The sequence below is a fragment of the Myxine glutinosa genome, chromosome 5, assembly GCF_964187855.1.
Source record: "Myxine glutinosa chromosome 5, kmMyxGlut1.1, whole genome shotgun sequence".
NCBI classification, from domain to species: domain Eukaryota; kingdom Metazoa; phylum Chordata; class Myxini; order Myxiniformes; family Myxinidae; genus Myxine; species Myxine glutinosa.
Genome location: NC_136265.1, coordinates 24,702,813 through 24,717,612, shown reverse-complemented (window position 1 = coordinate 24,717,612; position 14,800 = coordinate 24,702,813). Strand labels below are relative to the sequence as shown.

General features: G+C 51.5%; 1 protein-coding gene across 4 annotated transcripts in view; it reads right to left on the bottom strand.

The window, feature by feature from the left end:
- Positions 1 to 14,800, bottom strand: part of LOC137428699 (uncharacterized) — an 86,753-nt gene extending 71,953 nt beyond the window's left edge. For all 4 annotated transcript variants that reach the window (XM_068118602.2, XM_078777729.1, XM_078777728.1 and 1 more), the window contains exons 1-2: positions 13,422 to 14,800; positions 13,008 to 13,190 (exon numbers count right to left, since the gene is read on the bottom strand). In XM_068118602.2, coding sequence (XP_067974703.2) covers positions 13,008 to 13,190; positions 13,422 to 14,748 — 1,510 coding nt within the window. In that variant the 5' untranslated portion in view covers positions 14,749 to 14,800. The remainder of the gene's footprint in view (positions 1 to 13,007; positions 13,191 to 13,421) is intronic.

Genomic DNA, 14,800 nt, shown 5'->3' with positions numbered 1-14,800 from the left:
AAGAGGAAGAAGTTCAAGGAGTGGCAGAAGGCGAAGGGTACGGGAGCAGAAACAGCAGAGCATGAAAGTTATAAGGCAGCCAGGAAGGCTGCAAAGAAAGGGGTAGCAAAGGCGCAGGAGGCATGTAGGAAAATGTTCGGAGAACGCTTGGATTCGGAAGAGGGTCAGAAAGCAGTATTCAGGATTGCAAAGCAGATAGCGAAAGAGAGGTGTGATGTGATGGGGGTGAGTTGCTTGAAGGATGAAGTGGGACAAATCGTTGTCGACCCAGATGGAATTAAAGGAAAATGGAAAAGATATATGGAAATGCTGTTGAATACAGAGAATGAATGGGATGGCAACATAGAGAGTAACCCAGTTTTAGGACCGGCAGAGAAGATAACTGAGAAGGAAGTTGAAGAAGCGATAAAAGCAATGAAGGGTAGAAAGGTGGGAGGGCCGACGAGAGTTGTGCGAGTTATGTTGAAGGCAGCAGGAAGTTGGGGTGTGAAGAGAATGACAGAGATCTGTAATCTGGTGGTGAAAGAAGGCCGCATTCCAGTGGATTGGGAACTGAGTACCCTCGTCCCTCTATACAAGGGGAAAGGTGACCCTCTGGAGTGTGGCTCGTACGGAGCGATAAAGTTATTGGAGCATGGAATGAAGGTATTGGAAAGGGTGTTGGAGAGGAGGATAAGGAAGAAAGTGAAGATCGACGAAATGCAGTTTGGATTCATGCCAGGAAGAGGAACGACAGACGCGCTTTTCATTGTGAGGCAGTTGCAGGAGAAGTACATGGAGAAGAGGAAGAAGTTGTTTCTTGGGTTTGTTGATCTGGAGAAAGCATTCGATCGGGTTCCACGCAAAGTATTGACATGGGCATTGAGGAAGTTAGGAGTGGAGGAATGGTTGATCAGAGTAGTGATGGCAATGTACAAAAGAGTGCGCACAGCTGTAAGGACGAAGGACGGGAACAGTGGTGAGTTTGAGGTGAAGGTGGGAGTGCATCAGGGGTCGGTACTAAGTCCACTACTATTTGTAGCTGTGATGGAGGTGCTGGCTCAGAATGTAAAGGAGGGTTTACCGTGGGAGTTGTTGTATGCAGATGATCTGGTGTTGATTGCGGAAAGTATGGATGGACTGAAGGAAAAGATGAACACGTGGAAGGAATGTATGGAGACAAAAGGTCTGAAGGTGAATATCGGAAAGACGAAGGTGATGGCAAGTGGTAAAGCATGTGGTGAGGTGGAAATAACTGGGAAGTGGCCCTGTGCTGTGTGTAGGAAGGGTGTCGGAGTGAACTCCATTCAGTGTACAATGTGCGCTGAGTGGGTTCATCAAAAATGTAGTGGTCTGAGAGGGTCATTAACCAGTGTGGCAGCTACATTCAAATGTAAGGTGTGCACAGAGGGAGCTGCAGAAGGAGGAAATGTTGAGTTGGATCTTGGAGACGGCGTGAAGCTGGAAGGTGTGAAAACATTTTGCTACCTCGGAGACATGCTGAATGGAGAAGGTGGATCAGACTCGGCAACGGTTGCTCGAGTGAGATGTGCATGGAAGAAGTTTCGGGAACTGAGTGGCGTGCTGATGATGAGGGGAGTGTCGTTGAAGCTGAAGGGAAAGGTGTATGCTGCATGTGTGAGAAGTGTTATGATTTATGGGAGCGAGACATGGGTAATGAACGTAGAGCAGCAACGAAGGTTGGAAAGGGTGGAAATGCGAATGGTTCGACGGATGTGCGGAGTATCATTGAGAGAGAGGAAGACAAATGATGAATTGTGAAAGATGATGGGAATAGAGCCTACTGTGATTGATGCTGTGAAGAGGAACAGGTTGAGATGGTTTGGTCATGTGTTGAGGAAGGATGAAAGTGACTGGTTGAGAAGAGTGATGGAAATGAATGTAGAAGGAAACAGAGGACGGGGAAGACCGAGAAAGACTTGGCTAAAGATGGTGGAAGAAGAAATGCGGGCAAGGGGGTTAACAAGGAGAGATGCAGAAAATAGGGCAAAATGGAGAAGATTGCCATGGGGACCGCAAGGCTAACCCCCGCTCTAGCAGGGAAAATGGCCTTAAAATGCATGTTGTTGTGTTGTTGATATCATCAGAAATAGGGATGATGATATCAGAAATAGGAATGATGATATCAGGAGTAGGGATGATGATATCACCAGGAATATGGATGATGATATCATCAGGAATAGGGATGATGATATCATCAAGAATAGGAATGATGATATCAGGAGTAGGGATGATGATATGTGGAGGAATAGGAATGATGATATCATCAGAAATAGGGATGATATCAGGAGGAATAGGAATAATTATATAATCAGAAATAGGGATGATGATATCTGGAATAGGAATGATGATATCATCAGGAATAGGAATGATGATATCAGAAATAGGGATGATGATATGTGGAGGAATAGGAATGATGATATCATCAGAAATAGGGATGATGATATCAGGAGGAATAGGAATAATTATATAATCAGAAATAGGGATGATGATATCTGGAATAGGAATGATGATATCAGAAATAGGGATGATGATATGCAGAGGAATAGGAATGATGATATCATCAGGAATAGGAATGATGATATCTGGAATAGGGATGATGATATCAGAAATAGGGATGATGATATGCGGAGGAATAGGAATGATGATATCATCAGGAATAGGAATGATGATATCAGAAATAGGGATGATGATATGTGGAGGAATAGGAATGATGATATCATCAGAAATAGGGATGATGATATCAGGAGGAATAGGAATAATTATATAATCAGAAATAGGGATGATGATATCTGGAATAGGGATGATGATATCAGAAATAGGGATGATGATATGCAGAGGAATAGGAATGATGATATCATCAGGAATAGGAATGATGATATCTGGAATAGGGATGATGATATCAGAAATAGGGATGATGATATGCGGAGGAATAGGAATGATGATATCATCAGGAATAGGAATGATGATATCAGAAATAGGGATGATGATATGCGGAGGAATAGGAATGATGATATCATCAGAAATAGGGATGATGATATCAGGAGGAATAGGGATGATGATATCTGGAATAGGGATGATGATATCAGAAATAGGGATGATGATATGCGGAGGAATAGGAATGATGATATCATCAGGAATAGGAATGATGATATCATCAGGAATAGGAATGATGATATCAGAAATAGGGATGATGATATGTGGAGGAATAGGAATGATGATATCATCAGAAATAGGGATGATGATATCAGGAGGAATAGGATTAATTATATAATCAGAAATAGGGATGATGATATCTGGAATAGGGATGATGATATCAGGAGGAATAGGAATAATGATATCATGAGGAATATCATCATATGTTGACGTCTCGAGTATATGACCAACAACATCATTTTTAATGGTATATGGGATGTGTGTTGGTGGTGGTGCTAGTCTTTGGTCTGGTCGACTTCACCATGTGGTGGCCATCTTGGGGAAAATATCAAAAATCAGGAAAATATCAAATGGTAAAGAACCCAATTCCGTCTTTTTGAAATCCCGGACGAGAAACTATCAATTTAATTTATGTGGCCTTAGTACGTAGTATATAGATAAACTGTGCACGATAATGTTAAGAGTCCAAAAAATTATATTAAATTTAAAATGTTATATTAACGGATCGTGTACAAATCAAAGTGAAATATGTAATATTGGTTTTAGTAGTTACAGTATCTGAGGAGAACGTGTTCTGAGGCAATTGATCTCCCGCCCAAGTGGTTAATCATTATAAATCAACCACCGTGAGTACATCATAAATAGATATCCCCTGCAACGAGAAACTCGTACCTGGTACCTGGTCCGGCTCGGCATCTCCAACACGAACATTCTGAACGTCCAGGATCCTGAACCCGGAGACCCCAGCATCCCCTCCCGGACCCACGATGTTCCCTCCATCAGAACCTGACAAGGAGCTCGGGGGGTCTCGGTTCATGACCCTCAACTCGAGGAAACACCACGTTCGGTTCCACGTCCCATGGACTGACCCACTCTCTCGGACACAAATATATTATTATCCCGATACGTTGAGTCGCCAAACACGTGATTCGATCCACGAAAGTAGAAAACTAGTTTAACGTTCCTGAGATTGATCAGAATCACTCGGATTAAGATGAAACCCACGATTGTTGTTTTAGATTTTCATTTTAACTCGAGGAACCTATTCGGTCTGGTGTGGAGAAGGTTAGAGGGAGAATTGACAAGCTCACCTTACACGATACACACACAGATGAAATCGAGCGCAAACCTGAACAGTTTATGTTTTGTATCCACTGAGAGTCCGGATCTGGATTCGGACCTGAACCAAAATCTAATCGCCTTGTTCTTGTCGCCAAACCAACTCATTCACCAAGTTTTGTCATAATCCGTCCATAACTTTTTGGAATATCATGCTATTGTGGCGGTCACGGAAGCTCACTGGCGTGGTGACATCATTCCGCGCACCAAGTGGGCGGCGGCCACCGCCACGCCGAGGGGTAGGCGTGGCCTCAGGATATACACCGGGTGCGCAGCCCGGAGCACGCCAGTGCTACAGTGACCTCTTGTCAATAAAGACTCTTTTGTTTTACCCGCGTTGTCCGCTTCCTTCTTGGTAAGCAAGGAGCGCACGTAGCACCACGCTTTAATTGGTGACCCTACGACGTTCTGGTCAGCCGTCGCTGACCACCTGGCATGGCAACCAACGCGGTAGCAATGAAGCTCCCCGAGTTCTGGGAAGCTCAGGTGGAGATCTGGTTCCTGCAGGCCAAAGCCCAGTTCAGGCTTCGAGGCATCACGGCGGACGAGACACGTTACTGCCACGTGGTCGCCTTCCTCGGGGCCAGCACGGCCGCCCGCGTCGTGTCGGTCCTGAGGACCCCACCGGCCGACGACAGGTACGAGGCGATCAAGAGTCTCCTCCTCGCCACGTTCGGCCTTACGGTGGACGCACGGGCCGATCGCCTTTTGGACCTCCCCGACCTCGGGGACACGCGACCGTCGGTCCGTATGGATCATATGCTGGCGCTCATGGGCGACGAAACCCCGAACGCCCTATTCCGGGCGTTATTTCGACGCCAGCTGCCGGCACGGGTCCGCCTCGCGTTGGCCGGTTCTGCCTTAACGGAACCCCGGGCGCTCGCTGCCGAGGCCGACAAGTACTACGCGGCTTTGGACACGCAGGCGAGTCTTGGCGCGGTCGCCGCGGCTCCCGAGGCTTTCCCTGATGCACCGCACCTCGTGTCCGCCGCCACGCCCCACCCACCACCGCCGCCGCCGCGAAGAAAACCGCGGCCTCCGCCGCCTCAGCCGCCCACCTGGTGTTTCTTCCACGCCAAGTTCGGCCACGAGGCTCGGCAGTGTCGCCCGCCGTGCTCATTCGGCAGGTCGGGAAACGGGCGAGCCGACGCTCGGTGGCAGCTTTGAGCATCGGCAATTCAAACAGCCTCCTGTACATAACGGACACCTTGTCCGGGCGCCGTTACCTGTGCGACACGGGAGCGCAGGTGAGTGTCGTTCCTGCCGGTACGTCCGACAAGCAAACCGCGGGCCGAGGTCCCGCACTGCTTGCGGCCAATGGTACGTCTATACGCACATACGGAAAACGCTGTCTCTCTCTGCGGTTCGGAGGGCAGGTTTTCCGTTGGTCGTTCGTTACGGCCGACGTGCCCATGGCACAGCTCGGCGCGGACTTCTTATGTGCTAATGGATTACTGGTGGATGTAAAGTGCAGAAGGCTTGTCCAGGCTGAGACGTTCAGCTCGCTCGCATGCGCGCTGCCCGGCTCATTGAGCAGCTCACAGAGCGGCTCATCGAGCGGCCCGCCGAGCGGCTTGCTGAGCGGTTCAGTTCCAGCCAGGTTCATATGTACGCTTCCGGCAGCGGACGAATTCACCCGCCTCCTCGCGGGTTTCCCGGCCCTCACGCGGCCCACTTACTCGGCGGGGGCCGTCAAACACGGGGTGGAACACCACATCCCCACCGCCGGGCCACCGGTCTATGCCCGCGCACGCCGCCTCGAGCCGACGAAGCTCGCCGTAGCTAAAGCGGGGTTCGCTATGCTGGAGCGGCTCGGCATCGTGCGGCGCTCCGAGAGCGCGTGGGCGTCCCCGCTCCACATCGTGCCCAAGCCCGGCGGGGGGATGGCGACCATGCGGGGACTACCGGCGCCTCAACGACGCCACCACCCCCGACCACTACCCCGTCCCCCACATCCAGGACTTCTCCGCCCGGTTGGCGGGGATGTCTTTCTTTTCAAAGGTGGACCTCGTACGCGGCTACCATCAGGTCCCTGTCAGGCCGGAGGACATCCCGAAGAAGGCTGTCATCACGCCATTCGGGCTTTTCGAATTTCTTCGGATGCCCTTCGGTTTGAAAAATGCGGCTCAGGCGTTCCAGCGCCTAACGGACAGCGTCTTGCGCGGCTTGGATTTTTTGTACGTCTACCTGGACGACATCCTCGTCGCCAGCGCGTCCCGCGAAGAGCACCTTCATCACCTCTGCACGCTCTTCGAACGTCTGGGCCAGCACGGCCTCATCGTGAACCCCGCCAAGTGCCGGTTTGGCGTCACCGGCATCGACTTTTTGGGGCACCGCGTCACCAGGCACGGGGCCGTCCCCCTACCGGCCAAGGTGGAGGCGGTGAAGGGGTTTCCGCGCCCCCGCACGATCAAGGGGCTCCAGGAGTTCCTGGGCATGGTAAACTTTTACCATCGGTTCCTGCCCCGCATCACCCAGCTCCTGCGCCCCTTACACGAGGCCCTTCGAGGGAAGCTGGGCAAAGGTGACGTTACCTGGACCGAGCAGATGGACGCGGCGTTCTCGGGCGCGAAGCTCGCCTTGGCCAACGCCACCATGCTCGCGCACCCGGCGTTCGATGCACCGATCGCCCTCACCTCCGACGCCTCGGACTATGCGGTGGGCGCGGTGTACGAGCAATGGGTGCGTGGTGCCTGGCAACCGCTGGCGTTCTTCAGCCGGCAGCTTCGCCCGCCCGAACGCCGTTACAGTACCTTCGACCGTGAGTTGCTTGGGCTTCACCTGGCGGTCAGGCACTTCCGCCATCTGCTCGAGGGCCGTGCGTTCACGGCCTTCGTCGACCACAAGCCGCTGGTTTTCGCGATGGGCAAGGTCGCCGAGCCATGGTCGGCCCGGCAACAGCGTCACCTCGCGGCCGTGTCCGAGTACACGACGGACATCCGGCACGTCGCGGGAAAGGACAACCCGGTGGCCGATTGCCTTTCCCGGGCCGTCGCCCACGCAGTCCACCTTGGCATTGACTATGCCCGGATGGCGGCAGACCAGGCCGCCGACCCCGGGGTCCAGGCCCTGCGGACCGCCGTCACGGGCCTCCGCATCACCAAGGTGCCCTTCAACGGCGCGGGCACGGCCCTCATTTGCGACGTCTCCCTCGGGCGGCCTCGCCCCATCGTGCCCGCAGGCTGGCAGCGCCAGGTTTTTGACGCCATCCACGGCCTGTCCCACCCGGGCACGAAGGCCTCCCAGAGGTTGGTCGCCGACAAGTTTGTCTGGCATGGCCTCCGGAAGGCCGTCCGCGGCTGGACCAGGACGTGCCTCGCGTGCCAGCGCGCAAAGGTGCACCGACACACCCAGGCCCCCTTGGCCCCGTTTACGGTGCCGGAACGTCGGTTCGACCACGTTCACGTGGACCTGGTGGGACCTCTGCCCCCCTCGCGGGGTTTCACCCATGTCCTCACCATGGTGGACCGCACCACCCGGTGGCCGGAGGCCGTGCCTTTGGCGGCGACGACGGCGGCGGACGTCGCACAGGCGTTCATCGCCACCTGGGTCGCCCGGTTCGGCGCCCCCTCGGACATCTCGTCCGACCGCGGCCCCCAGTTCACCTCGGAGCTCTGGGGGGCGGTCGCGCGGGGGCTCGGGGTCCAGCTGCACCAAACCACGGCCTACCACCCCCAGGCCAACGGCCTGTGCGAGCGCTTCATAAGCTCCTTGAAGGCCGCGCTCTGGGCCACCCTCCGCGACGGCGGCTGGGTCGACAGGCTCCCCTGGGTCCTGCTGGGCCTCCGGACGGCGCCCAAGGACGACAGGCGCGCCTCCGCGGCGGAGTTGGTTTTTGGACAACCGCTGCGGGTGCCGGGCGAGTTCCTCCCCGACCCCACGGCACCATGGTCCGCGGCGCAGGAGCGTTCCGCGCTGCAGGAGACCGCCCGGAGGTTCGCCCCGGTGCCGACGGCGCACCACAGGCACCCTCCTACACACGTCGCCCCGGAGCTCCGCACCGCGGAGTACGTCTTCGTCCAGCACGACGCCCACCGGACACCACTGCGGCCCCCGTACGACGGGCCTTTCCGCGTGCTGGAGACCGGGGTGAAACATTTCACCCTGGACATCGGCGGCACTCCTGACCGGGTCTCCATAGGCCGCCTCAAGCCGGCCCACCTCGACGTGGACCACCCACCGCCGGTGGCTCGGCCCCCGCGTCGGGGCCGCCCCCCTGTGGGCGGCCCACGGCACCGCCCAGCACCGCCGGCACGCCGCCCCCCGGTCCGGCACCCATCCCGGGTACAACCGGGGGTATCCCAGCTGGCATCCCTGCACCCCGGACGCCGCCGGTCGCCAGAGGGCGCTTCGGCCGGGTCATCCGTTTGCCCTGCAAACTGGCCCTCCAGGTGCGCGGGAATTCTGGGGGGGCGCGTGTGGCGGACACGGAAGCCCACTGGCGTGGTGACATCATTCCGCGCACCAAGTGGGCGGCGGCCACGCCGAGGGGTAGGTGTGGCCTCAGGATATATACCGGGCGCGCAGCCCGGAGCGCGCCAGTGCTACAGTGACCTCGTCAATAAAGTCTCTTTTGTTTTACCCGCGTTGTCCGCTTCCTTCTTGGTAAGCAAGGAGCGCGCGTAGCACCGCGCTTTACTAATCTATATATTAGACCAAGCGCCAGCGAAATTTGTTCAACCGGAAAGAGACAGAAGGTTTAATTACATGAGGTGGTTGATCGTCCATCACTGACTGAAGGTCGGGATTGCTGCCGGGTCATAGCCTGTACCTTAGGCCTACAGGTGACCTTTTCGGGTCACCAAAAATGCACTTATTCAACCCAACAGCGACAAGGAAACTAACTGCACCATGACATTTGGTAGGGACCGTACGTAGTTCACCAAAAGTACCGTGACAGCAATTTTATACTGTACATTTTCGAGAACAGCAGCTTTTTTAATAGGTCACGTGACCACATTTATTCAACCCAAGAGCGACAAGCATCAAACTTGGTTCATATAATGCAATGGTTATTGCCAAACACGAAAATACCAATGACAGCAATTTTCTCCTGTACTTTGACCTTGACAGCAACCTTTGACCTCGACACACCCACAACACAGATGCTTATGCAATCCAAATGCGACAAGTATCTGACTTTTTAAAACGCGATATGGAGATATTTTCAAATACAAAAATACCAATGACAGCAATATGTTCTCCTGTAGGCCTAATTTGACCTTGACCCACTTGAGCGACCCGGATGCGGGCAACCTACTTCCGGATTTCAATCGCTGGTCAACGTCTGTAACATGACGTACATATCCTAAAGCGATTCAACTCTCACTGGCCGTATTGAATAAGAGGAAAGAGGAAGTGGGTTGAATCAATTACCAGTGACCAATAATCAAACAAAAACAAATAGCGAGTACCGTTAACCGTCAATTTTAAATGCTAACCCAAAAATATGGAAATATTATGTGGCGATACCAACAATGACGTCATCCAAAACCAATACCGACAAGCAAATCCCAACCTACTCAGTTTATCCGAATATGGTACGGACTGTATTGACAGTAGTTCCATAAGCATAAGGTTCCTGCCGCATTGATCACAGTGTATAAACTGTGTTGATCACTCCGTTTCGGATTCGCTCCCGCTATCCCCACTCCAGGGTTCACCATCACTATCAGGTGAGAGCGTGTCTATGGGCTGGTCTCGGTCGGCCTCGTCCTCCACGTCTGTGTCGCATTCGTAGGGATCCTCTACAAACTCCTCAGTCTCTGGGGCAGCAGGCTTTTTCAGCTCTTCAGGCAGTACAGGTCCGAGAAACCACTGGAATGTGTAGTTGCCAGTTGCATCCACTTCCCAGCCATTGTTGGTGGGATACATTCCGGCCGTTGGATTCACTTTCGAAGCCGATTTCCACATCAAGGAGACATAGTGAGCCCTATGGAGATGCTGCAGAAGCGTTCTCCTGCACGGCGGCAGCGAAGCACAGTTCATCTTCCTCACTTGGTCAGAGAACTTTCCCGCCCCTACCATATTGAAAAAGGCCTCTGCTCGCGCCTCATCAACACATTTGGCGCTTTTATTGCCGTACACGTGGCAAACGAATCTTTCCAACCCCACGACATCCATTTCGTCATCAAACAAAGACTGCAAAGCCTTGACATGCCCTTTCTCCATTATTTCAAAGGGTTTCTGTTTACCCTTTCTGTAGAACGCCGATGTGTAGTTGCATCCTGTTAGGGCGTGAAAACCAACGACAGCCTCTGTTGTACCGGCTTCCCTGTCCTCCAGTACGTGTGCAATTTCGGACACGCTGATGAAGCGGCGACTGTTTACGCTTCCGTAGTCTAGCATTATGCGGTGGGGATGCTGTGCAGCGATTGGCAACAGTATCACTAAAACATCAGTGTCCGAGGAGCGCACGGTTATGTCACCTGACATCGCCGTCACGGCATGATAAGCAATTAAAGTGTCTGCCTCTTCATGTTGGCCTTGATACTGTGAGGGAACGGACACCACCAGCAACCCCTTACTGTTCACCTTTAGTTCTATACAACTTCCCCCGTGGGAAACATACACTGTTTTGCGGTCAATGATACTAGCGTACTGCTCGTTCTGGACTTCTTCCATCATGAATTTCAGAAATGCATTCTTGAAATGATAGTTTTTCAGGAGTTCACTGCCATTCTTCTTTTGCCTCTGTTCCGGCCCTGTTATCACAAAATCCTCATGTCCACCACCCCGGTTCCTCCTCTCCAGATCTTTTATTGATGGCGTCAGGTACTTGTCAAGAAGCAGGTGCACCTCAATTGCGGTATCGGCGTGCGAACAAATGTGCACCATTATATCTCTAGCTATCGAGCGATACGTTGATTGTTTGTGGCGAGTCAAAACCTCGTAAAGAATAAGGCCACCATCAACGAGATATACCGATGGCCTCACTGAGAGGGAGATGTCCATGTCGCTGGAAGGTTCTTTCTGTTTTCTTTCCAGAACTTTCGTGAGCGCTGACTTCGTCGTCTTCGTCACTGACCCATCACTGTGTGCGATTGACAGGGGAATCGGGGTGATTGGATGGCTTAGTAGATCTCGGAGGTCGATAGCTTCTCGTACCGCATCCATCGCCAGTATGTGAGCGAAGGCGTCTCTCACACCTTTGGTACCAACTTTTTCACATTTGGTCGCTTTTCGAGCGTTCTCGGATGCGGTTTTGCACTTTGATGTGCTTCACCGTTTTTACAAACCTTGCTCCGTCTTCTGCACACTCAAACAGAAACTCCGATCTAACCGCTTTCCCCCGTTGAAGAGTTGTGGTGAGGTAGGTGGTCGTCGCCTCTTCGGCACTTTGTCCCGTAGCCAAGTTGACGAGGGTGTCTGGTGTGGCGGCATCGAAGGGGTTGCATGTTTCAATGAACTGCTGCTTGAGACGGTCGGTGCTTTCTTTGTCTTTCCACAGACGTTGTGTGCGCAACTGGTTTGCCGGTGTTTCTCCCCTTTGGATTCCACACATCTCTTTCAACTCAGTTACGGCCATGCTACGTTGGGTAAGGCTGACACACCACCGCCGAAAAGCCTTCTCTGAATTTGCGAAGTGAACGACTCCGGAGGCTGCAGATGCGGCGTCGCGATTCGCTGTTTGCTCCAAAGTTAGGTCAATCGCACTGCGGGAGTACGACTTCTTCGTACGTTTTGTGCTGAAGGCACCGACTTTCAGTACATCCATTGCAGCTGAATCTAGGTGACACAGCTTGTCCAGATAGAGTGAACCCCACCGAGAAGAATTTGGTCTGTTCAATGCGAAGAAAACGTCCATCAGATGAGGCAGAACTGTCACATACAGGTCGACATCGTTGGTTCGTACAGCCCTTTGCAGCTCTCGGTAAATGCGATTGATGAGATAGATGTACACAGCCCAATATGCCACTGTCTTGCCTAGGGAGCCGTTCATGGTCTCGTGAAAATACTGCTCATAGTCACTGACAAGCCGATGGAAACATTCCTGTGTAGACAGTTTGAGCAGCTTGTTCGTATCATGTAAATCAGACGACATTATCTCGGCGAGTACTTCTTCATACTGATCACTTCGTTCTGAGAGGAACCGTTCATACAGTAACTGCTCCAGGACCCCAGCCGTTATCTGGTGAATGCGGGTACATCGGTTATAAAATTTACCCTTCACGAATCCATTAAAAGAACCCTCGGCAAGAACATCGCCCTCGGTCAACAGATATTCCAAACCGGAATCAGATATATAAGTTCCAACAGCACCGAAAAATGCTAGTTCTATGTGGAATGCTAGTTCTATGTGGAATGCTAGTTCTATGTGGAATGCTAGTTCTATTTCAGTAAAATGATGAGCTTATCAAATGTGGGCGCACGGAGAGCTTGAATGGCGAACGCCTTCATGGCAATGTTCAGATCGTACGTGACTGGGTTCCATATTTGACCAGTTTCTTCAGCCACTTTAAGGGATCGTTCCATGGTCGCCTGGACGACTTTGCTAAGTGTTGGAGACTCATTTATGGGGTCCATATAGGCTATCACTGTCATTGGAAGGCGATCTTCCACGAAGAAAGAGTAAAATCCATTGAACTGGGGTACCGTTTCATACATGGATTTGATCACCCACAAAATATCCAATGCGCGCGCTCCAATATAGTTGTCGCTGTCATTTGTCGACAGTGGGAATTTGGCTGCTCGCAAATTTAAACGGAAAGCGGGGCACTCTTTCACAATACCTTCAAATGTTCTCCTGGCTCTCCCACTGAGATTTGACGTCTCCCTTGATGGTCCAGCAATGATTTCGGTGGGATGTTCATCTGGCACGTGTTGATTCTGGTAAGCTATACCCACGGTCACGTGTAGATTGTTCTTGCCATCCAGGGTTTCCACGTTCAAGTCGAAGTTGTCCCAGGCTGTACCTGAAGCAGAAATTTAGAAATAATTATATCCTGCCTGAATAATATGGGCTGTGGACTGTCTCAGGTTTTAGCGCATTCAACCGAATATAATATTCATCACGTTCTTTCTCATTCGACCCTAATTTCAGAGACATATTTTATCATATATGAATATATAGGATTATTTATACAATATAAATTACTTATAGTCAGATGTTTATAATCATATTTACTGAAGTATTATATACATACCAGTTGCAAGTTGTGAATCGGTCAGCAGTCCCGCCGGCGTCTCCTTCTCACCTGAAGCACAGGTGTAGGCGATTTCGGAAATCAGTCTTTTGCACTCATCGTCGCTCACAGAATGTCCAAGTATATTCAGTACTGTTAGTGCACTCTTGCTTCCCAACATCGAAGAAAACCCAACACCAAGCGCTGTGGTTTTCCAAGGTTTCACATTCCCCTGTGATACAGTGTATACTGCATCTGATGAGAGCGCTTCACACTTCCTTTTCTTAGCGGCTGATGGTGTGTCGCCGACTCCAGAAAGTAGGGTTTTGTAGAAAAGTTTCGTCAGCGGAGGTATTTCCGGGGCGTTTTTCTTCAAAGAATCAATGGTTGTATGGCTGGGAATTTTGGTCTTCTCCATTGGGAGAATTTCCGCTCTCAGTAGCATTGCAGTGGATCGTACCTCCTGTTCATCTCGACTGGTGTTTTTCAGAGCCGCGACTGCGTCATCAAAACTGAGAGATGGCGCGTAAATGAAATTTCCTGTTTTGTTCGACTCTTTCCCGTGGCATAAGTTGTCCTTGTAGGTGTTTTTTATCTTATCGAGTAATTTCTGTGTGGTGTATCCTTCTATATCCTCGGAAATCCCACCGTTGGCCAAATATTCTGATCTGTATAACTCCATTACAGATGCAACAAGGACGGGATTACGCTTTGCCACAACTTGCGAGTCTATGAAGCCTTTCATCGCGTTGAATGCTACCTTATGAACAGCTGATGGTGCAGCGAAATTGTAGCCGCCGCCGTTTTCTGCACCGGAATTCCGAAGGAATTTCAAGCGACATGTATTGTGGTACATGCCCTCAGGAGCCACAAGGTCGTCCGTACCGCCAGCAAGCACCAGAATTTTCTGACTGGAAGCAGAATTTGGGTTCGCTCTTGCGCAGGCCACAACTGTTTTGCTACCGTTCATAGTTAGCATCGCACTCAAAGGTTCAAATGATTGTCCACACTTGGATCGTTTCTTTTCTTTTGAACAGAAAACGCAGCGTTTCTCCACTATTACACCTCGAGGAGTGGATTTTAACATGCCAGACAATGACCGTGTCTTTTTAGCTGGGCTGGACGGTTTGCTACTTTCATCCTCAGCCTTGCGTTTTTTTACAGCACTGAATTTGCTTAGACAGGCCGAATGGTATCGCAAGTATGAAATGTCTCGGCAATTTCGAATCCGTTCGGTCGTTTCTTGAAACATGTCCGTTTGCAGGCACTTTCGTCGATCCGCAGCATTTTTCACTCTTGCCCACTGTTCGTCATCCTTGATCTGTTTGAGCGCACCATCACCTTTCATCGAACACACGAAACAAATCTGAAATAGAAAAATAAAGCAAACTGAATTTGGT